At 43.4% G+C, this 25,756-nt stretch overlaps 1 protein-coding gene across 1 annotated transcript in view; it reads right to left on the bottom strand.

The window, feature by feature from the left end:
• SDHA (succinate dehydrogenase complex flavoprotein subunit A) overlaps positions 1–25,756 on the bottom strand; it is a 373,951-nt gene that overhangs the window by 209,790 nt on the left and 138,405 nt on the right. Inside the window, exons 7-8 of the mRNA XM_044293667.1 lie at positions 24,397–24,521; positions 23,123–23,291 (exon numbers count right to left, since the gene is read on the bottom strand). Of these exons, the coding sequence (XP_044149602.1) occupies positions 23,123–23,291; positions 24,397–24,521 (294 nt within the window). The remainder of the gene's footprint in view (positions 1–23,122; positions 23,292–24,396; positions 24,522–25,756) is intronic.

Genomic DNA, 25,756 nt, shown 5'->3' on the forward strand with positions numbered 1-25,756 from the left:
TGGTATATTATGTGCTGTTACGGACCCGCCGATACCCAATACGTGTGTTATTTTTTTTTTCCCATTATAAAATCAGGGGAAAAAGTTTTTGTTTTGTTTTTACTTGAAACTGTATAATTTAAAAACACTTATATTTTTCACTTTATTTCTGTCCCATTCTAGGACTTCAGCTTTTGGGGGTCCGTTCCCCTCTGCAATACATCTGAGTGGGGCAGTATCTACTAGGCTTCCATAGAAAACAAGTCCTGATGCCTCAGCAAGGCATCGGGCCGCCTTCTCACCCATCGGGTCCCTGTCACCGCAGAGCAGGGACACGATGGGATCTCTCACTGACCACAAACCCCTTCAATGCTGCGGTCAACAATGACGGCGGCATAGATGGGGTTCATCTGCCGACATCTGCTTTTACAGTGATGATGGCAGATACAGCAGTGGGCCGGCTATCAGTGACTGCCAGGCCCCTGCAGTGATCGGTGATACCAGTTTGTCATAAAGTTACATGAAGGTGGACATGGTTGTTAACAGTCTGTCACGTGTGGGGATTCGCTCTTGTAGACAGGGTGTGCGGACGCAGTACAGAGGCAAATTACCAGTTCTTAAATCAATCTTCCGTGTTTATTCACACAAGGCTACATGCACACAAACATTAGGGCTCAATGCGGTCCGCAATGCACGGGCACAGTCCATGGGCTACTTTTTGTGGTGCGGAGGCACAGCCAGAAACACCACGGAAGCACACCATGCTTCCGTGTGGTTCCAATCTGTGCCTCCATTCCGCATCTCCGTGATTGCGGACCCATTCAAGTGAATGGGTCTGCGATCCATGATGCAGAATACACACGGCCGGTGCCCGTGTATTGCGGACCTGCTGTAGGTGGGCCCAAATACGGCCACGGAGGGTGTGCATGTAGCCTAAAGCAAAAAACTTCACTTTGCAGTCTTGGTGTTAGTTCACACACAATGGAATGTCCACATAACAAAAATCACCTTGTTGGCATTTATGCCTCTAGCAATCCATAGCAGGCTTTTAGGGGGCCAGTTTCCCTTACAGACAGGTCTCAGCCCTCCAGCACGGTATAAGCCTCAGATCCCAGCACAGACACCTTCTAAGGTCCACTGTCAGACTGAGGTAATCCTCCTCACCTGGCAGTGCTGGCTTGTTTTTAAGCCTGGCAAAACCCAGCATGGAACATGGGGAGTAGTCATTCACCCAGCACTTTGACTACTCCCAGTAAGAGCCGTCTCGGATCAGTTATACAGCCATACTGTATTAAGGTGTCAAACAGCAACTGATGCTGACACAAAAACCGTCTCTTAGTTGTCTTTCCAATTCTGTTTAATCTATGAAGATATATGTGCATGTAAATTTAGCATGTGTGTTATGTATGAACAATGCCCATAATAAAATTTTATTTCTGGGATGTGTGGTATATATAATTTTCTGCTTGGGTTACCCTTTTACCTACTAATACCAACCTTTTTGCAATTTTTATGAAAAATAAGTTGCACGAAGGTGTGTGTGTGTGCATATAAAAAGTGTATGCAGAGTTTCCGCTTTAAAAAGTTCTATATATTGAAAATACAACATATAAGTATGGAGGGGGAGGGTCTAGCATGATTTTTTTAAAATGATTTTCTAGTTGACGAGGCTCAAAATATTATCTCTGACCTGGAAGCAAAGAAGGAAGTATATATGCTGTCTGGAGGGTTCTGTGGGTTTAGCATGCAGTGGTTGATTAGGTCTCAACTACAATGTCCTTCAAGTAGCTGTCCTAAAAAAATAAAAAATATGGAGCTATGCTCATTTGCAGTTTGCAAACATAGATGTGCACTTGCCTGCCAGCATTATGAGAGCAGGGCCCGCCCGGGTTCACTTACTGCACAGAGGAGCCTCAGGTTTCCTCTATTGGATTCCACAAGTGTGTCAGTCCAGTAGGGACACAAGGTCCAGGTCAGCAAATGTTCAGTCATGTGCAGGAGGGGAATAAGACAACCGCTGACTTACAGGTGAAACTCAAAAAATTTGTGCAAAGATCATTTATTTCAGTAATGCAACTTAAAAGGTGAATCTAACATATGAGATAGATGATTATGGCTTACAGTTTATGAAAACCCCAAAATCACAATCTCAGGTACCCTTTGCTCAAGGGGTATGGATTAATTAGCTGACTAGAGTGACACTGAGCCTAGAATATTGAACCTTTTCACAATATTATAATTTTAAGTTCCATTAATGCAACTCCTTTTAAGCTGCATTACTGAAATAAATGAACTTTTGCACGATATCCAAATTTTTAGAGTTTCACCTGTACCTCCTGGCTTCTCAAAATAGTGCCTACACAGCAGCAGACACTATGCAGGACCCAAACCTGCAGGCAGAGGGGGAGGGGTTTATGTTCTCTGATGGTTAGTAGGCAGTGCGGGCAAGGTAGCAAAGGTCTGCCAAATAGTAACGAGTATTCAGGTAGCAAAGACCAGTTCTCCAAAGCTTTACCAGAGGCAGACATCTAGGAAATGTGGGCTTGGCATCAGAAGATGGGCCATAAGATGGACCTTTTGCAATGTTTCAGGTGACTGCTGGTCCCAGTAATTAAGTCCTACTGCTCCAGGGAGTCCACAAGTTTGTAATATGTGGGGACTTGCAAAAAATACCCCTTGATAGAGGCCTAAGGTAGAGGGTAGGAAGCCATTTGAATTTTAGGGTGTCTAAGTGCCTAAAAGTAGGCAGAAGGCACTTGAAAGAGTGTACAGAAGATGACGCAAGACATCTCAGAAAACCACCCGCCCCTTTGATCATCGATATTGATTACCTATTGTTGCATAAACAATGTTTCAGCAGGTGACGTGTGTGCGACTCCGTTAATCTAGCTACACTCACTCTATATTACACTCAACTTTGATTTCAGGTTGTCAATTGAGCATAAATCACTCCCCAATATACTCTGCCACCACTAGCTCTGGATTATTTACAGCAACGAGGACTGAACACTACAATTTGAAAGCTATAATATAAAAATGACAGTGCTTAAACACAAAATGGCATACAAGAGTCAAACTGGCTATAAAATAAAAAGGTAAAAAGAAAATAACAGGAGACCTAAAACCTACAAGTGTTCTGCATCTCAAACGTAAGGGCAGCAAACAGATTCAAACCTCACGCTGGACTGGAGTATTAAAGCCAATTGTCCTTTAACCACCTAACTGTTTTGCCCGAGCTCAGCTCAGGCTGTGGGAAAAGCATTTAACTGGGCTTGGGCAGAGTGGAAGGGGGGGGGGGGGGGGGGGGGGGGGTTCTGCATCAGCTGCTGATATCTCCTGATTGGTAACAGCTTAAAGGATCACTGTTAGAAATTGAGTCGGGAATAATCGCAGGTAAAACTTTCACTTTCATTCACTACATCCTGATTCCTAACAGTGATAGCTTCCCATGTAGTGAGGATAATGCTGCTATTCTTGTACTGTTTGTATTGTTTGAAAGCTGCCATTCCAACAAACTTTCAAAGTCCATATCTCTAGCTGCAACCAAACCAGAGATATGACCAGCCTGCAGGAGGAAATAAAAATAATAATAATAATTTTATATATATATATATATATATATATATATACACACACACACACACACACACATACATATACACACACACACATATATACATACACACACACACTGAGGAACAGAAGTATTTGAACACCCTGCGATTTTGCTCAAAATCTCACAATAACCCCATTGAGATACAGTGCAATCGGCCCTTCCCCTAAAAGCATGATGTTACCACCTCCATGCTTCACAGTAATGACATGAGTGAAGTTTATACCAAAACGTTCTACATTGGTCTCATCTGACCACATCACTTTCTCCCATGCCTCCTCTGGATCATCCAGATGTTCATTGGCAAACTTTAGACGGGCCTGGACATGTGATGACTTGAGCAGGGGAACCTTTCGTGCAATGCGTGATTTGAAACCATGATGGCGTAGTGTTCTACCGACAGTGACCTTTGAAACTATGGTCCCAGCTCTCTTCACGTCATTGACCAGCTCCTCCCTTGTAGTTCTGGGCTGATTCCTCACCTTTCTCATCATCAGTGATACCCCACAAGGTGAGATCTTACATGGACCTCCAGTCCGAGGGAGACTGACAGACGTCTTTAGCATCTTCCATTTTCTAAAAATTGCTCCAACAGTTGATCTATTTTCACCAAGCTGCTTGGCAATTGCCCCATAGCCCTTTCCAGCATTGTGGAGGTCCACAATTTTGTCTCTGGTGTCTTTTGACAGCTCTTTATTCTTGCCCATGGTAGTAGTTGGTGTCTGACTGCGGGGTGGACAGGTGTCTTTAAAGAGCTCAGAGAGGTGCTAACAAGTTAGATTAATGAGTGGAGTAGAGGTGAACTTTTTAAAGGCACAGTAACAGGTCTTCGAGAACCAGAATTCAAGCTGTTTGGCTACTTTCACACTAGCGTTCATAGGTCCGTTCGTGAGCTCCGTTTGAAGGAGCTCACGAGCGGACCCGAATGCCTCCGTCCAGCCCTGATGCAGTCTGAATGGAGCGGATCCGCTCAGACTGCATCAGTCTGGCGGCGTTCAGCCTCCGCTCCGCTCGCCTCCGCACGGACAGGCGGACAGCTGAACGCTGCTTGCAGCGTTCAGCTGTCTGCCTGGCCGTGCGGAGGCGAGCGGATTTGTTCAGACTTACAATGTAAGTCAATGGGAACGGATCCGCTTGAAGATGTCACCATATGGCTCAATCTTCAAGTGGATCCGTCCCCCATTGACTTTACATTGAAAGTCTGAACGGATCCGCTCGGGCTACTTTCACACTTAGAATTTTTTCTAAGTTATTAATGCAGACAGATCCGTACTGAACGGAGCCTCCGTCTGCATTAATATGATCAGATCCGTTCAGAACGGATCCGATCGAACGCTAGTGTGAAAGTAGTCTTTGTCAGGTGTTCAAATATTTATGTTCAGCAGTGCAAGACAAATAAATTTGTTTAAAAAAAAAATACATATATATATATATGTATGTATGTATGTATGTATGTATGTATGTATGTATGTATGTATGTATTAGCCTTAGTCAGGGCTCCAGATGGCGACCAAAATGCGCCACCAATGAAGAAAACTGACCTGTAATACAAATACAGGAGGCGGGTGCCGGAATCAAATAGCCGTCACCCGACCTCTGTGACAGGGAGCTGCGATCAGCTGCAGTTGAGTTAACCCTTCAGATGCGGTACCTGAGGGGTTAACTGTTGCTGATCGCAGCTCCCTGTCACAAAGGTCGGGTGCCGGCTATTTGATTCCGGCACCCGCCTCCTGTATTTGTATAAGAAACGTTGGTGGCACAGTGTGCCCCCCAACACCCCAGTATAAGAAACATTGGTGGCACAGTGTGCCCCCCAACACCCCAGTATAAGAAGCATTGGTGGCACAGTGTGCCCTCCAACACCCCAGTATAAGAAACATTGGTGGCACAGTGTGCCCCCCAACACCCCAGTATAAGAAACATTGGTAGCTCAGTGGGAAGTGCCAATGAGGGTTAAAAATTTTTTTAAAAAATTAACTCACCTCCTCCAGTTGATCGCGTAGCTGCCGGTCTCCTGTTCTTTCTTCAGGACCTGTGGTCACGTCACTGAGCTCATCACATGGTCCATTACCATGGTGATGGATCATGTGATGTATCATGTGATGAGCACAGTGATGTCACCACAGGTCCTTTGACTGGTCCCGAAGAAAGAACAGGAGACGATCAATTGGAGGAGGTAAGTTAATTTATTTATTTATTTTTTAACCCTCATTGGCACTGCCCACTGCGCCACCAATGTTTATTATATTGAGGGGGGGCGCGCACTGCGCCACCAATGTTTATTATATTGAGGGGGTGCGCGCACTGCGCCACCAATGTTTATTATATTGAGGGGGGCGCGCACTGCGCCACCAATGTTTATTATATTGAGGGGGGGCGCACTGCGCCACCTATGTTTATTATATTGAGGGGGGCGCACTGCGCCACCAATGTTTATTATATTGAGGGGGGCGCACTGCGCCACCAATGTTTATTATATTGAGGGGGGGCGCACTGCGCCACCAATGTTTATTATATTGAGGGGGGCGCACTGCGCCACCAATGTTTATTATATTGAGGGGGGGCGCACTGCGCCACCAATGTTTATTATATTGAGGGGGGGCGCACTGCGCCACCAATGTTTATTATATTGAGGGGGGCGCACTGCGCCACCAATGTTTATTATATTGAGGGGGGGGGGGGGCGCGCACTGCGCCACCAATGTTTATTATATTGAGGGGGGGCGCGCACTGCGCCACCAATGTTTATTATATTGAGGGGGGGCGCACTGCGCCACCAATGTTTATTATATTGAGGGGGGGCGCACTGCGCCACCTATGTTTATTATATTGAGGGGGGCGCACTGCGCCACCAATGTTTATTATATTGAGGGGGGGCGCACTGCGCCACCAATGTTTATTATATTGAGGGGGGGCGCACTGCGCCACCAATGTTTATTATATTGAGGGGGGCGCACTGCGCCACCAATGTTTATTATATTGAGGGGGGGCGCACTGCGCCACCAATGTTTATTATATTGAGGGGGGGCGCACTGCGCCACCAATGTTTATTATATTGAGGGGGGCGCACTGCGCCACCAATGTTTATTATATTGAGGGGGGCGCGCACTGCGCCACCAATGTTTATTATATTGAGGGGGGGCGCGCACTGCGCCACCAATGTTTATTATATTGAGGGGGGGCGCGCACTGCGCCACCAATGTTTATTATATTGAGGGGGGCGCACTGCGCCACCAATGTTTATTATATTGAGGGGGGGCGCACTGCGCCACCAATGTTTATTATATTGAGGGGGGGGCGCACTGCGCCACCAATGTTTATTATATTGAGGGGGGGCGCACTGCGCCACCAATGTTTATTATATTGAGGGGGGGCGCACTGCGCCACCAATGTTTATTATATTGAGGGGGGGGGCGCACTGCGCCACCAATGTTTACTATATTGAGGGGGGGCGCACTGCGCCACCAATGTTTATTATATTGAGGGGGGGGGCGCACTGCGCCACCAATGTTTATTATATTGAGGGGGGGAGCACTGCGCCACCAATGTTTATTATATTGAGGGGGGGGCGCACTGCGCCACCAATGTTTATAACATTGAGGGGGGGCGCACTGCGCCACCAATGTTTATAACATTGAGGGGGGGCGCACTGCGCCACCAATGTTTATTATATTGAGGGGGCGCACTGCGCCACCAATGTTTATTATATTGAGGGGGGGGCGCACTGCGCCACCAATGTTTATTATATTGAGGGGGGGGCGCACTGCGCCACCAATGTTTATAACATTGAGGGGGGGGCGCACTGCGCCACCAATGTTTATAACATTGAGGGGGGGCGCACTGCGCCACCAATGTTTATTATATTGAGGGGGCGCACTGCGCCACCAATGTTTATTATATTGAGGGGGGGGCGCACTGCGCCACCAATGTTTATTATATTGAGGGGGGTGCACTGCGCCACCAATGTTTATTATATTGAGGGGGGCGCACTGCGCCACCAATGTTTATTATATTGACCTTCTACTATGCATTCTGTATTCCATAACACAGTGAATAGACTTTCATCCTAGCAACCATGCGTGAAAATCGCACCGCATCCTCACTTGCTTGCGATTTTCACGCAGCCCTATTAACTTTTATGGGGCCTGCATTGCGTGAAAAATGCACAATATAGAGCATGCTGCGATTCTCACGCAACGCACAAGTGATGTGTGAAAATCACCGCTCATGTGCACAGCCCCATAGAAGTGAATGGGTCCGGATTTAGTGCGGGTGCATTCCGGTATTTTGAATGCCGGATCCGGCACTAATACATTCCTATGGGGAAAAATGCTGGATCCGGCATTCAGGCAAATCTTCAGGTTTTTTCGCCGGAGATAAAACCGTAGCATGCTGCGGTTTTCTCTTTTGCCTGTTCTGTCAAAATGACCGAACTGAAGACGTCCTGATGCATCCTGAACGGATTGCCGGATCCAGCATTCAGAATGCATGGGGATATGCCTGATCAGTTCTTTTCTGGTATAGAGCCCCTAGGACGGAACTCTATGCCGGAAAAGAGAAACGCAAGTGTGAAAGTACCCTAAAATATTAAGTTTAAATCCCCCCCTTTCCCAATTTTACATATAAAATATATAAACAATAAATAAATAAACATATTACATAGCGCTGTCCAAACTATTAAATTATTAAAAAATATCTCCTATGCGGTGAGCATTCGCCATTTTTTTGTCACCTTGTCACCCAAAAAAATAGGATAGGTCTGTTCTATTATGGGCCGAATGTTTCATGAAATGCACGCAGCTTTTTTGGGTGTTTTTTTTTTTTTTGAGCGGTAATGAGTATCGCAATACTTTTTTATGGTGACGAAAGCGAATCAAAATTTTTGCTTCAAAACAACAACAGCGTTGTCACGATACCAAAATTTTAATTCGGTTTCGATTTGGCGACAAAAAATTTGATTTGGGCTCCTAAATTTTTCAGTTCAGGAGCCAATGGCACTGTTAATGCAAAAGTAGCAATGACAATACAGTGCATTGAAATAGATGACTATTGCAATGCACTGTATGAAAGTGAAAGTATTAAAAAAGGGAATGAAAAAAAAGTAAAAGTGAAAAAAGTGACAGTAAAAAAAAGTGAAACTGAAAAAAAGGGAACGTGCAAACAAGTGAACGTGCATACAAATTGAAAGTGAAAAAAAAAATTGAATTAAAAATAAAATAAAAATTTTATCCGTTCATTTATTACATAAATTTTTTTTAATAAATAACAAAACCTACACATATTTGGTATTGCCTTGTCCGTAACAACCGGCTCCATAAATATGTCACATTACACACCATGTCCGAAAAGCACCTTAAAAAAATATCATAAAAGCCTTTTTTTTTTACCTAACATCACAAAGTGCAACAACAAGCGTTCAACAAGGCGCATGTCCCCCAAAATAGTACTAATCAAACAGTCAAAAAATGAATCCCTAACTAAGACAATCGGTCAAAAAATAAAAAAAACGGTGGCTCTCAGACTATGGACACACTAAAACAATATTTTTTTATTTCAAAGCTGCTATAATTGTGTAAAGCTCTCAGTCATGGTTAGGGATCTATATGGGAGCGTGGCCCTTATAGTGGGACGCTGTCAGCGATGTTTATGGATAGATGTGGGAGCATGGCACTTATAGTGGGATGCTGTCAGCGATGTTTATGGATAGATGTGGGAGCGTGGCCCTTCTAGTGGGACGCTGTCAGCGATGTTTATGGATAGATGTGGGAGCGTGGCCCTTATAGTGGGACGCTGTCAGCGATGTTTATGGATAGATGTGGGAGCGTGGCCCTTATAGTGGGACGCTGTCAGCGATGTTTATGGATAGATGTGGGAGCGTGGCCCTTATAGTGGGACGCTGTCAGCGATGTTTATGGATAGATGTGGGGGCGTGGCCCTTATAGTGGGACGCTGTCAGCGATGTTTATGGATAGATGTGGGAGCGTGGCCCTTATAGTGGGACGCTGTCAGCGATGTTTATGGATAGATGTGGGAGCGTGGCCCTTATAGTGGGACGCTGTCAGCGATGTTTATGGATAGATGTGGGAGCGTGGCCCTTATAGTGTGACGCTGTCAGTGACGTTTATGGATAGATGTGGGAGCGTGGCCCTTATAGTGTGACGCTGTCAGTGATGTTTATGGATAGATGTGGGAGCGTGGCCCTTATAGTTTGTTGCAGTCTGCTATCCCTAAGGTTGTATACCATGAGTAACTAGCATAAGCATAAAACTAAAAATGATCTACCATTGTGGAAAGATGGAGCTGCTCCCTGTGTGTTAGTTCACTGTCTGAGCACATGACATGTGCAAGAGACAGAGCAGGGAGCAGTTTATGGGGGAGGAATATGTAAGAGGGGGGGGCGGATCTATGGAGGAGGCAGAATATGTATGAGGGGGGGCGGATCTATGGAGGAGGCAGAATATGTATGAGGGGGGCAGGTGCAGGGAGGTGATCTTACACTGTAGAAACCAGGAGCTGCTGATCTGCACTGGGAGCCACAATGCACTGCAGCAGGAAGTGATGGCATACATAAACAGATATGTACACAGTCTGCTGGGGACTGTAGGAGCCATGCAGCAGTGCAAAAGCTACCTAAAAACATCTTCGGAAGATAGATTTGGCTACTAACAGTGAGTAAGCAGTTTTAAAAAAAAAAATTTGATCCCGGACAACCCCTTTAAGTCCTGAATCGAGGGACCACTGCGGGCACCTTACAGCTACAGCTGTATATCAAGGGAGTGCTGCCTGACTTTTTCTATGGATATATAGAGAGATATATATAGAGATATATAGAGATATATATATATATCCAGAAAAAAGAGCGGCACTCCAGTAGATAAAAGCAAGTGAACCCTTTATTCACCCAGGTGGTGCAACGTTTCGGCTCCAAACATGAGCCTTCTTCAAGCAAAGATACAACTCAAATGGTGGCAATTATATAGGAAAATCAATTAGCATACAAATCATGTGATCACATACCCACCCAGTGGGTGTGTTTACAAGTCTTGGCAACAATATAGTAAATAAATACAGTGACATATAGTATAGAAATAAAAATACATATCATGAATAAAGAGAAAATCATGAGAACTGTGTATGTCCAAAACATAGTGCATAGTACACCTAGATCGGGTGCAATAAACTTCATCGAAATGTATAAACACTGATTCTATATAAGTGTGGGTAATACAGAGGGAGGAACAAGGAAGTAGTGTCGCAGACATACCCGACCAGCAGGCAGGCTCATTCATGCCGCTATGTCGGCGTTGTGGTCATCTCATTGCGCAGAAGCGGGCCAGCACCAATAGCTAACCTTAGGCCAGTGGGAGCGGCTGTCACGTCATCGGAGTAGGCCGACACTCCTACATCACACGGACGTCCTTCCAGCCAGCCGCGATCTATCGCCCCATGCGCATGCCCAGTAAAGATCCACAAGTTGGACAGCTTAAAACCGAATGGCCTAAATGCTGAATACAATTTTGGGGATGTTCTATGAGGGTTGGTTTGCCTCCATTGTCTAGCTGGATATTGTTCAGCCATTTGCGTACACGCTTTGAGAGTTATACAGCTCAATTCATTCTTGCTCTAATTTTTTTCTCTCTTTTTTTTTTAGATCACCTACACTCAGCACCGCGGAGGATGGAATACATGGATGGTGTACACGCAGTATACCGCAGGAGGGGGACATTCAACTATATAATATATTCTGTTCATTCAGATCGTGGCATCTCGCATATCCGATTTTATCGGGTATGGCAAGCACCGCGGGATTGGCTCATTGGGCACAATAGTCTTTTTGATGCAATTCTTTCATTTTTTTAACATCATGTGAGGAGTCATTTATACCCTGTGGCATCCATACAGTTAGATGAGGAGATCCCTCTTGGGTTTGATGAAGGCTGGGTACCTGAGGCGAGATCCCTGCAGTGGATTCTTGCCTGGGTTGGGCATGTAGGTACCCTTACTTTTGGGAAGCTCAATGCCCTCACGAGCCACCAATACACTCTGCTGTTTTAGATTGGATGTGATACACAGGACGTCGGTCTATGGGCTATTTTCCATGCTCCCGGTGAAGCTCTTTACTGGGAATGCGCATGGGGCGATAGATCGCGGCTGGCTGGAAGGACGTCCGTGTGATGTAGGAGTGTCGGCCTACTCCGATGACGTGACAGCCGCTCCCACTGGCCTAAGGATAGCTATTGGTGCCGGCCCGCTTCTGCGCAATGAGATGACCACAACGCCGACATAGCGGCATGAATGAGCCTGCCTGCTGGTCGGGTATGTCTGCGACACTACTTCCTTGTTCCTCCCTCTGTATTACCCACACTTATATAGAATCAGTGTTTATACATTTCGATGAAGTTTATTGCACCCGATCTAGGTGTACTATGCACTATGTTTTGGACATACACAGTTCTCATGATTTTGTCTCTTTATTTATGATATGTATTTTTATTTCTATACTATATGTCACTGTATTTATTTACTATAATGTTGTCAAGACTTGTAAACACACCCATTGGGTGGGTATGTGATCACATGATTTGTATGCTAATTGATTTTCCTATATAATTGCCACCATTTGAGTTGCATCTTTGCTTAAAGAAGGCTCATGTTTGGAGCCGAAACATTGCACCACCTGGGTGAATAAAGGGTTCACTTGCTTTTATCTACTGGAGTGCCGCTCTTTTTTCTGGATCCATTAATTAGTCTGTTCCCCTTGGGACGTGCACCCGCATCTTTCCCTTTTTTTTGACAGTGCCGCCATTTTTATATATATATATATATATATATATATATATATATATATATATATATATATATATATTTATTTATTTATATATACTGGCACCACCTGGGTGAATAAAGCTTCACTTGTTCTTATCTTTGGAGTGCCGCCCGTTTTTCACTGGATCTATACATTGGGGGTAAGAAGCCTATTCCCCTGGGGACGTGCACCCTAACTTTATTTGATTTTGCACCAGTGCCGCCATTTTTCCTTGAGAGAGATATATATATAGATATATATATATGAACCAATACGACTTTCCCAGCCAATGTCCCAATGTCCAACAGCCTCCTGGCTGTACGGAGCACAGTACACCCACTGTCTCCAGTCCAGTGTCTCTTGTGGGGATTGGGGCTCAGTAGTCCACCTGACTATGGCCCTGCGACCCTCCCAGGCGATGCTTTGTCCCCCAACTCCAGGCCATCTCCTAGCCTCATAGTCCCTCAGCCTTGCCCAGCTGAGACCACACTCACAGAGCCTCCGGGCCTGGGAGGTGCTTAACCCTTTCAGGACCAAGCCATTTTTTACCTTAAGGACCAGGCTATTTTTTGCAAATCTGACCAGTGTCAGTTTATGTGTGAATAACTTTAAAACACTTTTACTTATCCAGGCCGTTCTGAGATTGTTTTTTCGTCCCATATTGTACTTCATGACACTGGTAAAATGAAGTAAAAAAAAATTTTTTTCTTTGCACAAAAAAATACCAAATTTACCCAAAATTTGGAAAAATTAGCAAATTTCAAAGTTTCAGTTTCTCTACTTCTGTAATACATAGTAATACCCCTAAAAATTGTGATGACTTTACATTCCCCATATGTCTACTTCATGTTTGGATCTTTTTGGGAATTACATTTTATTTTTTGGGGACGTTACAAGGCTTAGAAGTTTAGAAGCATTTTTCGGAAAATTTCCAAAACCCAATTTTTAGGGACCACTACAGCTCTGAAGTCACTTTGTGAGGCTTACATAATTGAAACCACCCAAAAATGACCCCATTCTATAAACTACACCCCTCAAGGTATTCAAAACTGATTTTACAAACTTGGTTAACCCTTTAGGTGTTGCACAAGAGTTATTGGCAAATAGAGATAAAATTTGAGAATTTCATTTTTTTTGCCTAATTTTCCATTTTAACCCATTTTTTCCACTAACAAAGCAAGGGTTAACAGCCAAACAAGACTGCATCTTTATTGCCCTGACTCTGCCGTTTACAGTAACACCCCATATGTGGCCGTAAACTACTGTACGGCCACACAGCGGGGCGTAGAGTGAAAGGTGCGCCGTATGGTTTTTGGAAGCCAGATTTTGCTGGACAGTTTTTTTGACACCATGTCCCATTTGAAGCCCCCTGATGCACCCCTAGAGTAGAAACTACATAAAAGTGACCCTAAGAAACTACACCCCTCAAGGTATTCAAAACTGATTTTACAAACGTTGTTAACCCTTTAGGTGTTCCACAAGAGTTACTGGCAAATAGAGATGAAATTTCAGAATTTCAATTTTTGGGCAAATTTTCCATTTTACTTTTTTTTTCCAGTTACAAAGCAAAGTTTAACAGCCAAACAAAACTCATTATTTATGGCCCTCATTCTGTAGTTTACAGAAACACCCCATATGTGGTCGCAAACCGTTGTATGGGCACACGGCAGGGCGCAGAAGGAAAGGAATGCCATATGGTTTTTGGAAGGCAGATTTTGCTAGACAGTTTTTTTGGGCACTATGTCCCATTAGAAGCCCCCCTGATGCACCCCTAGGTTAGAAACTCCAAAAGAGTGACCCCATTTTGGAAACTATGGGATAAGGTGGCAGTTTTGTTGGTACTATTTTAGGGTATATATGATTTTTGGTTGCTCTATATTACACTTTTTGTGAGGCAAAGTAACAAAAAATAGAAATTCTGAAATTTCATCTCCATTTGCCACTAACTCTTGTGGAACACTTAACAAGGTTAACACAGTTTGTAAAATCAGTTTTGAATATCTTGAGGGGTGTAGTTTCCAAAATGGGGTCACTTTTTGGAGTTTCTACTCTAGGGGTGCATCAGGGGGCTTCAAATGGGACATGGTGTCAAAAATACCAGTCCAGCAAAAACTGCCTTCCAAAAACCATATGGCATTCCTTTCCTTCTGTGCCCTGCCGTGTGGCCATACAGCAGTTTATGACCACATATGGGGCATTTATATAAACTACAGAATCAGGCCAATAAATATTGAGTTTTATTTGGCTGTTAACCCTTGCTTTGTTACGGGAAAAAATTGATTAAAATGGAAAATTTCCCAAAAAATAGGTGTTTTGGCACTGTTTTTATTTTTTATTATTTGCAACGTTCATCTGACAGGTACGATTATGTGCTATTGTTATAGAGCAAGTTCCTACGGACGTGGCAATATCTAATATGTCTACCTTTTTTAATTTAGCTAGGTTTTACACAATAAAATCATTTTTGAAACAAAAAAAAAATCATGTTTTAGTGTCTCTATAGTCTGAGAGCCATAGTTTTTTCAGTTTTTAGTCGATTGTCTCAGGTTGGGTATCATTTTTGCGGGATGAGATGACGGTTAGATTGGTACTATTTTGGGGTGCATATGACTTTTTGATCGCTTGCTATTACACTTTTTGTGATGTAAGGTAACAAAAAAATGGCTTTTTTGACACCGTTTTTATTTAATTTTTTTTACAGTGTTCACCTGAGGGGTTAGGTCATGTGGTATTTTTATAGAGCAGGTTCTTACGGACGTGGCAATACCTAATATGTCTACCTTTTTTTAATTTATCTAGGTTTTACACAATAATATCATTTTTGAAACAAAAAAAAAAATCATGTTTTAGTGTCTCCATAGTCTGAGAGCCATAGTTTTTTCAGTTTTTAGGCGATTGTCTCATGTAGGGGCTCATTTTTTGCGGAATGAGGTGACGGTTGGATTGGCACTATTTTGGCGTACATGTGACTTTTTTGATCACTTTTATCATCTTTTTTGGGAAGTAAGGTGGGCAAAATTTCTATTTCCTCATAGTTTTTATTTTTTTATTTTTATGGCGTTCACCGTGCGGGGAAAGTAACATGATTGTTTTATAGATCAGGTCGTTACGGACGCGGCGATACCTAATATGTGTAGCGTTTTTTATTTATTTTATTTTTATTCAGTGATAAATGTTTTTTTTCTTTTACTTTTTTCACTTTTTTTTAACATTTTTTTTGACCCAGACCCACTTGGTTCTTGAAGATCCAGTGGGTCTGATGTCTGTATAATACAGTACAGTACAATATACTATACAGTACTGCACTGTATTTTACTTACAGTTTGCCTTAACAGACCTATGCTTTCAGCATAGATCTGTTCAGTACCATGGTCAGCAGGATGCCTGAGAAGGCATCCTGTTGCCATGGGAACCTTCCCCGTCTGTCACAACTGCGCAGACGGGGAAGGGTGAGGACGGGGCTGGCGGGGGGCTGTCTGGGGGCTCTCTCCCTCTCCCATCGGGGGCTGCAAAGGCACAGCAGCCCCCCGATCGGAGAGGGAGGGAGCTCTCTCTTACTGTTAACCTTTTCCATACAGCGGTCCGTACGGACCGCTGTATGGAAAGGGTTAAACGGCTGACATTGCATCAACGATGTCAGCCGTTTATACCAGGGTGCCAGCAATGTGCTGGCACCCTGGTATACCCACTGTACACCAACGATTATTGAAGGGGAGGCGGGCGGGGGATTGCGATCCCGCCTGCCGCACGGCCCGCAACCCTCCCCCTGCACCACCCGCCCACATAATACTATTCAGGGGTGCAGGGGGGGGGGTAAAAAAAACGTGATTTTGGGAATTTTAAAGTTTCTGATCCCTGCGGTCAGGGACCGCAGGGATCAGAAACGGCATAAAGCGCTAAAAAACCGCAGGTCTGAATTGACCTGCGGTTTGAAGCAATCGCCGATACGGGGGGTCACAGGACCCCCCTCGGCATTGACACTGGGTGCCTGGCTGTGTGTAACAGCCGGCACTCAGCGCTGTCACCATGTCTGCAGACATGGTGACAGTTTAATGCCATGACGAATATACTCGTCATGGAGCACTAACTAGCAGTGCTTTATGACGAGTATACACGTCATAGGTCGGGAAGGGGTTAAAGGGAACCTGTCACCGGGATTTTGTGTATAGAGCAGAGGACATGGGTTGCTAGATGGCCGCTAGCACATCCGCAATACCCAGTCCCCATAGCTCTGTGTGCTTTTATTGTGTCAAAAAAACTATTTGATACATATGCAAATTAACCTAAGATGAGTCCTGTACGTGAGATGAGTCAGGGACAGGACTCATCTCAAGTTAATTTGCATATGTATCAAATTGGTTTTTTGACACAATAAAAGCACACAGAGCTATGGGGACTAGCAACCCATGTCCTCTGCTCTATACACAAAATCCCGGTGACAGGTTCCCTTTAATGCCAGCCTGAGTACCTCCAGGTTGTCTCGCCTGTGGTGAAATAGGGGTGTGAACCACACTATTCACCCCTTCCTTGCCTCTAACCTGTGTGAGACCTGTCACTGTCTCACAATATAGATATCATTATCATCATTGCAATGACTAGAGATTAGCACATTTTTCAAAAATTCTGGTGCTTAAAAGTTTTTCAAGGAGTTTGCTTCATTCCAAATTAATGTCACAAAGCATGTTAAATAAGCCATATTCCGGCCTGAAGGGAAAGTGTATCTCGGTGTACATCACTGTGCATTACTGTGCATTACGTATTGACTGGTAGTGAAACTATTACTGTATGTCAGTATGACAAGCAGGTCTCAGACAGTATATGGACGTTAGGGCCGTCGAATATAATCGATGCAGCGATGCATCGCGATTCGACCCCCGGCGATTCTGCATCGATGCGGTTGCTTTAAATAATCGATGCATGTTGATGACGTCAGCGTCGCGTCCGCCGTGCAGAGCCGAGTCGGAAAAAAAAGTTTTTGGGCGCCTTCTTTCCCGCCTCCCGCTGACGTGACGACAGTGACACCCCCCTCCCCCTGTGTCGCACACTCCGAGTCCCTTCATCCATCACAGGCAGCAGGAGAGGAGACCCGCAGGTGCCACGTGCCAGCCAGACTCTGCCACCTTGTTGTGACAGGTAGGTGACCATCACACAGATACACCACTCACAGAGACTGCAGGTGGTCACTGCCTGTTATACCGTACCTAAAAAAAAAAAAATTGTGTCACCTCACCTGTCCGTTTTTCCTCACTCCTCAGGCTCAGTCCAGTCCACCACACTCAGGCAGGAGGAGAATCGCTCCACCACCAGCACAGCAGCCAGCAGTGTTACTTTTTCTGTTGATCTCGTGGCAGGCTTTAGGCTTAGTCACTTGTGTCATCCCTACTCACAAATTCACATAGATGCCTGGCATGCATTGCATTTGCTAGTAAATAAAAATGGCAGAAGTAGAACAAAAGGAACGAGAGATAAAAAATGCACCTAGCTTTTTAAAAGCAAACATCTGGGAACATTTTGGCTTTTATGAAAAAAGTAAGAAGCACGAATTGGACAAGTCATACGCTGTGTGTAAAATCTGTCACACAAAAATTAAATATCTAGGGAATACTACTAATCTGAGAAACCACGTCAGCCGTTTTCACCCAGAAATGCTAAAACCTACCACCACCACCAAGGAAATGAACCCAGATCAGCCAAGAATTGATGCAATGTTACAGTCAACTTTGCCGCCCAACTCTGAAAAGGTAAAGAGAATAACAAAAGCTGTGGCAGCTTTCATAGCGAAGGACCTGCGCCCTTACTCTGTTGTGGAAAACAGTGGGTTTCGCTACCTTTTGAAGACGATAGAGCCGCGTTACAAGATCCCGTCACGAAGTCACTTTACAGAAAACGTCATACCTGCACTCTACCACGAAACCAAAGCTAAGATAATTGCATCAATGAGCCAAGCAAGTCGAGTCGCAATAACGTGTGATTCCTGGACTTCAGTCACGACAGAGTCTTATGTTACAATAACAGCACATTACGTTATTAAGGACTGGCAGATTTTGTCGCATGTACTGCAAACGAGAGCCATTTATGAGTCTCACACGGGTGCTCATCTGGCAGAGCTACTTTCTCATGTTGTGGAAGAATGGCAGCTGTCCAATAAATCTGTAGTGCTTGTGACCGACAACGCGTCAAACATGATAGTTGCAGCTCAAGTTGGAAAATTCCCCCATGTGAAATGCTTCGCCCATACACTGAATCTTGCATCCCAGCGAGCGTTGAAACAAGTGGCCACTCTCTCTAGACTTCTTGGCAGAGTACGTCGGATATCCACATTCTTTCACCGCAGCACTAGAGCAAGCCACTGTCTAAAAGAGAAACAGAAATGTCTTGGCCTGAAGAATCATAAGCTGATAACTGATGTGGCAACAAGATCGAACAGTGCATACGACATGGTCGAGAGGTTCTTGGAACAACCACCTGCAGTCTGTGCCACCTTGCTGTCTCCAGAAGTCAGAAGAGGAGAGTCCGATCTCTGCACTCTAAACGAAACAGATGTGTCAAATGCAGAGGACGCCGTGAGTGCATTAAAGCCAATGAAGGATGCAACCATGCTGATGTCAGAAGAGCGCAATCCAACAGTTTCTCTCATTGCCCCTATAAATGCACAACTTCTCCAGAGCATGACAGACACGATGGGAGACACACCCATGATCCATGAGATCAAGAATTCTATTAGAACAGATCTCCAGAAGAGGTACAGCAGTGAGGCCGAGAAGAAGATCCTTCATACAGCCTCTGCACTGGATCCTCGCTTTAAGGGACTGCCTTTCATCCTCACAGATGAAAGATTGGAGATATTTAAAGGAGTCACTGAGGAAGCTGCATCCTTGGAGGTAATTAAATTAATTTGAAGAATTTCATCATGTTCCTTCTTGAAACGACAGTAGCACTACCACGCTTCTGAATCTGATGCGGTGCGGGAACTGTACTGTCCGTTTCCTGTTTTTTCATCACCCCATCAGAATCAAAGGCATTGACATTTGTGTTTTTACTTATTGTTTTTTTTCCGTTTCTTTTTTGTTCAAACACAGATTACATCAGATGAGAGTGAGAGGACACAAGAGGATCATCAAGTGCCTAGAAGAAAACAAACTCTGGAAGAAGAGGACAGTTCACCCATCGAAGACAACCATTCTGAATCTCCACCATCTCCTCCCAAAAAGGCCAGATCGCTGCTCGTGAGTTTGCTGGGACAGTCTTTCACTGACACTGAAGGTACAATAGAACCCAAAAAGACCCCCTATGCCAAGGCTGAAGAGGAAATGGAAAACTATTGTAAAGCCCCACCTCTGCCTCTCACTGAGGACCCTTTGAACTGGTGGCGTGAGCATGAGGTCATATTTCCCCTCCTTTCTCTGCTGTCAAAGCAATACTTGTGTATCCCAGGTACAAGCGTGTCTGCAGAGCGGGTTTTCTCCACTGCAGGAGATGTGGTAACTGCAAAAAGAAGCGCCCTCAAACCAGACCATGTAGATCAATTGGTGTTCTTACAGAAAAATCTACATGTTCCCAAATGCTGAGCAGTGTTTTTAATTTTATAGATTTTGTTCTGTCTGTCTGTGTCTCTGTCTCTGTGTCTGTCTGTCTGTGTCTCTGTGTCTGTCTGTCTCTGTGAGTGTCTGTCTGTGTCTTTCTTTCTTCCCCCCCCCCCCTTTCCCTCCCCCCTTCCCCTTTCCCTTTTCCCCCCCCTTTCCCTTTTTCCTCCCCACCCCTCCCTCACGACGAGTTACTCCAACTCCATCCCTGTCATTGTCAACAAGACCAGTTACTTAACGGTTAACGCCAGTTATGCCACTCTCGTCCTTAACGGAACGCACTCAGTCACTGTGACTGACTGACTGGTGGGGTGCCGTCGTGGCACTGGCAGTTAGACTGGCAGTGACCGTCTGCAGGTGACTGGCAGTGGTCGGCAGGTCCGGTCGTGGCAATTGCAAACGATCAATGAATGTAACATTTTGTTATAATATGTATATTTGTAATTGTATAATATCATATATTCTAAGTTCACTGTGATGATTAATCAGAATATATGATATTATTCTAGCTTGCCTTTTAGCAGCACTGGAGTGGAGAGGAGATGGAGAATGGTTTTCTATTATGCGACTGTCCGTCCGATCCATTTTGTATTTTTACACTGACGTGTTTTTTGGTGTTTTCCCAATGTGTCTGTCATGCTCTGTGAATTTCTGACTCTGTTTAGGGGTTTAACCTTCAACCAAAAGAATTCTGTATTTAATTCCAGACAACTGACGCCCGCCAAGCCACCAGAGGAAGGCAAATCCTTGAAAGAATAAATTGAAACTTAAAACCTGGAGTAAATCTTTATTGGATCACACAAATACACATTCACACAAACCAAAAAAACACACACCGACCTTCTGACATCATGTCTGACTATGGTGGCTGTGCCACATTGCCCGTCCTGTGGCCTGCCCTTTACCATTATGATTCAGTGAGGAGGATGTGTGTTTATTTTTTTTCTGGTATTCTGTGGTGTGTGTTTGTGATCCCATAAAGATTTGTCCAAGGTTTTCAGATTCAGTTGAAAATGTATTCTGTCAAGGATTTTCCAGCTTCCTCTAATGGTGGCATGGCTTGGCTTCAGTTGATGTATCGTGGTAGAGTGCTTGCTGAGTGCTCAGTGCAAGTAACGTTTTCTGTAAAGTGACAACTCTGAGAGCTTATAGCACTGATCTAGACGTACTACCCATCTGGTGCTGGTGCTGCTGGTGGTGGTGGTGCTGCTCCTGCTGCCAAAACAATCACGGTGAACCAGGAAGTTCTGCAACACAGACAACTTGAACACACTGTGTGACAGACAGTTCCTGACTGGCAAACATCACAGTGAGTGAACCTATAACACAGTCACTGACTGTGTTATAGGTTCACTGACTCACTGTGATGTTTTACAGTCAGGAACTGAAGTGCTCCTTTTTTTGTAGGTACTGTTTAATATTATATAATATATATTATATGGTAAAACTATTGTAAAACTTATAAACTAACTGCACCAGCCAGGCCAGCACAACAGTTTAATGTTACAGAGACACTGACAGTACTGTTTTAAATAAATACTGTTGTCTGCTGCACTGTTTTGTTCATTCAGACTTTGCTATATGATATGCAGGGAACTTGGTATGATTTGTTTAAATAGCAGATACAAATAAATATTTTTGTGCAATTTCTGACTAATTGAATTAATTTTTTGATGTAAAATTGAAAAACAAGGGGACTTGGGTAATAATCTTGATGCATCGTGATGCATCGCCGAATCGAATCGTGGACATGATAATCGTAATCGCATCGAATCGTGAGACGAGTGAAGATGCGCAGCCCTAATGGACGTGCACAGTCGTGCAGGCAACAAACAGTCCTAGCTAATCACTAGCCAAACCGAAATAAAAGCATACATACCAGTAAAGATAAAAATATGACAATATTATGATAGTAAACAGAATTTAGTTACATGCCAGTACTACCACTATGTTATTAGATAGCACCTCCCTTGCATTCTTTTTTATCACAATAGTTTTAATAGTGCATGTTAGTAGAAGACTATAATAATTGGCTATTTAGCTCCTAGTTTTGTTGACTATTCACACATGCATTTCCTCTCCCTGGCCCGAGGTAAGGCCTTTGGCTGCCATGGCAATAACCTGCATCTTGCAAAAGCATTGTGCCTGGCTGATCACTGCACCATACATGAATTGTGGAATCAAAGAATGCCTTATTCACTGTGCTGTACATACACAGATCATTAATGGGAATGTGTCATCCAAAAAATTACCTATTTTTTTTTTTTTTACATAAGGTTAAACATATTTTTAGAGAATGTATGGTGATGTTATTTTCAATTTTCCATGTTATAGACAGTATATTATTTTAATCGTTTTTACACTGGCCACTAAGGCTAATAGGCACTACTTCTTAATCTGTTGATTTTACTGCAGTTATCTGCTTACTACAGACAGGATTACAATGATATAGCACCTATATATACATAACACAGGGTCCACCATTCACAAAAGGTGATTGTCAAAGCTTATCTATTCACTCCTGACCTCTGCACAGGTCACAGAGCATGCCTACAAAACTCTTCCACAGAAGTCATTGAGGTCCCTCCCCTGTCCATTGTGTCTATGGCCCATAGAGTCTTTTGTAAAGCATCTCTCTCCTATTAAGAACAGTTCAGTCCCTACAATCATGTTCAGGAAATAAAATAAAAAAAATGCAATCAGAAAATAAAAACAGATTACAAAAAAAAGAATGTGTCACCATCAGTTGTAACTGGCAGAAAACATTATTAGTGAAACATTCCCTGTAAGGGGTTAACAGGAACTTAATAATGGCAAGTGGGTGGCTTCCAAAATCTCATCATTCGAATCCCACGAAAGGACTACTCAGTACAACAGTTAAAAGACCATAGCCTCAGAGCGACTAATAGTCTTTGTTCGGAACTGGCTCTTGCACAGCTGTAAGATGGAAGAAGATCTAGTAACCAGTGAATTATTCCCTTTCCTTTTTTTTTTTTTTTTTAACCGAAAAGCAGATAAATGGGCAGCTATATCAAATCTTCAAAATTAACATGTGTCTTACAGATTTCAGTACATTTACTGCAAGAGCATTTGTTCAAAAACTTTGTTCTTTGTAGATTGTTGAATTTAAAGGAAGACCTACCTTCCTTCACGGATCTCAATTGTCATTGATCGGGAAACAACATCACGAGAGGCAAGGTCCTTAGCTAAAGGAGCATATCTTTCCATGAATCTTTCACCCTTACTGTTAATAAGAATTCCTCCCTCACCACGGCATCCTTCAGTAATCAAACATCCGGCTCCATAAATACCTGCAAGTTGGTAAAGTAAGAAAAAGATAGACAACTGTTTTATTAGTATAATATCTACACTATGACCAGCATTATTTTATAGTTAGAGATTCTATATTTTTATACTACATATCACTGAGCACTACCCTAAAAGCAATGGCAGATACTATGTCAGCATTTAACCCCGTAACAAATCTCTGACATACTGCAGAAGTCATCACTGTAAACAAAGTGCCCACTTGCAAGGCTGATCACAGATCTTTAACTGCTCAGATGTTGCAGTCAACTGGGCATGCATGTGGCAATCTAATGATTGCTTGTTATAGTCACCTAGGGTGACATAAAAAGTAAACAAAAAAAAAAAAAAAATATATATATATATATATATATATATATATATATATATATATATATATATATATATATATATATATATATATATATATATATATTTTTAGAAAGTACAACTTGCCCCGAAAAAAAAAAAACAAGCCTTCATGTGGCTATGCGAATGGAAAAATCAAGTTATGGTCCTGGGAACGCATGGAGAAAAAAAAAAAATGCAAAAAAAAAAAAAAAAGGGAATAGCCTGGTGGTCTAAAGGGACAAAATAGGGGCTATTAGCTTATTTAATAGCAATTGGAATCTGAAATGTGCTTAAAGGGGTTGCCCACTCTCTGGCTACTATAATATTCGGTGCAGTTTATGCATTTCAAAAGGTATAACCCCTTGTTGGACAAATGTTCTGTGCTGTCCACATAGAGGTCCTGTTCATAAGTTGGTCACTGATGAAGGATCATGTGGCCAGGAAAATCAGCTCCATGTGATGTCTCCTTCAAACACACTGCACTTGCACAAAATTCCCAACAGAACAAGTACAGATGGCAGGTACGAAGTATGTGAATCAGGGCTCCATCCACAAATCCCCCACCCCATAACAGTGCATCATCCACAGATCCCCCATAATAGTGTCATGCACAGACCGCCATTTGTTCAAACCCACCAAAAGCACATCTTGTGGTTAAACATTTTTTTCCTCTTATTTTCCTCCTCAAAAACCTAGGTGCATCTTATAGGGCGAAAAATGCGGTATGTACAATATTAGAGGTATAAACAGATACCATACCGGTTGGATGAAACTGTACAAACTCCATGTCTTGGCAGGATAGTCCAGCTCGTGTCACCATGGCGCTGCCATCACCAGTACATGTGTGAGCAGAGGTGCAGCTAAAATAAGTTCTTCCATATCCCCTAGGAGTTAAAATGTATGTACTAAGAATTATTTCTTTAAATAAAGTGTACATTGTACTTTTCCCTAAACCACATTTTAATATATACAAAAAGCCCTACATTACCAGAATTTGGTTTCAAGAGGTTTTTCTCATCATTGCGTCTCTGCTAGTGTTGTGCGAACTTGTGTTTTAAGTTCAGCGTCTAAAGTTCGGGTTCTCGAAGAATCACGTTATGGATTTCGCTACCACGGACCAGAACGGAATTTAGAATCCAAAACGTGATTCTTTCGATAACCCGAACTTTAGACGCCGAACTTAAAGAGGACCTTTCACTAGAATAAAAAAATCTAAACTAACTATACAGACATGGAGAGAGGCGCCCAGGGATCTCCCTGCACTTACTGTTATACCTGGGCACCGCTCCGTTCTCCCGGTATAGCCTCCGGCATCTTCATATGTTAGGCTCCACCCAGTTGAACCTGTCGGCGTCTCATTCTACCATGCTGTAGCGCTGGCCAATTGCATCGCTCAGCTCAGAAAAAAAAGCCTCTCAGGCTATGAGCTGAGCGCTGCGATTGGCCAGCGCTACAGCATGGTAGAATGAGACGCTGGCAGGTTCAACTGGGTGGAGCCTAACATTTGAAGATACCGGAGGCTATACCGGGAGAACGGAGCGGCGCCCAGGTATAACAGTAAATCCAGAGAGATCCCTGGGCGCCGCTCTCCATGTCTGTATAGTTAGTTTAGATTTTTTATTCTAGTGAAAGGTCCTCTCAAGTTCTCTCAACACTAGTCTTTGCCTCCTGCTGTTCGTCCTCAAACTAAAAGATTTTATTTTTTTTCTTCATTTTCCATGAACTATGAATCAAAGCTAAAGGTAATAACTAGCCTGCAAGTAGTGGATTGTGTGGTAAATCAGGAGCGGCTAAGACCTTCTATACAGTGTACACATCTACTGTGAATGTACACAAAGATTAAAGGATTAATTGTATCTACTGCATAGAAAATAGTTATGTTATATAACAAACATAAAGAAGGCAGCACTCCAAAGTAAATCCGAGTTTTTATTCTCTCTGTTCGTTTGGTGAGGATTTGGATTCCATCTACCTGGAGGTGTGCACCTTCTTCCTTTCTTTCTTTGCATAATTTTTTTTTCGCTGTGTCGCTTCAATTATATTTTTGTTATGCGATGTATTCATTTTTGAGAACCGGGACCTCAACTACTGCTTGATTGCAGGTTGCTATGGCTACTTT

This window comes from Bufo gargarizans, chromosome 5, assembly GCF_014858855.1.
Source record: "Bufo gargarizans isolate SCDJY-AF-19 chromosome 5, ASM1485885v1, whole genome shotgun sequence".
Lineage (NCBI taxonomy): Eukaryota > Metazoa > Chordata > Amphibia > Anura > Bufonidae > Bufo > Bufo gargarizans.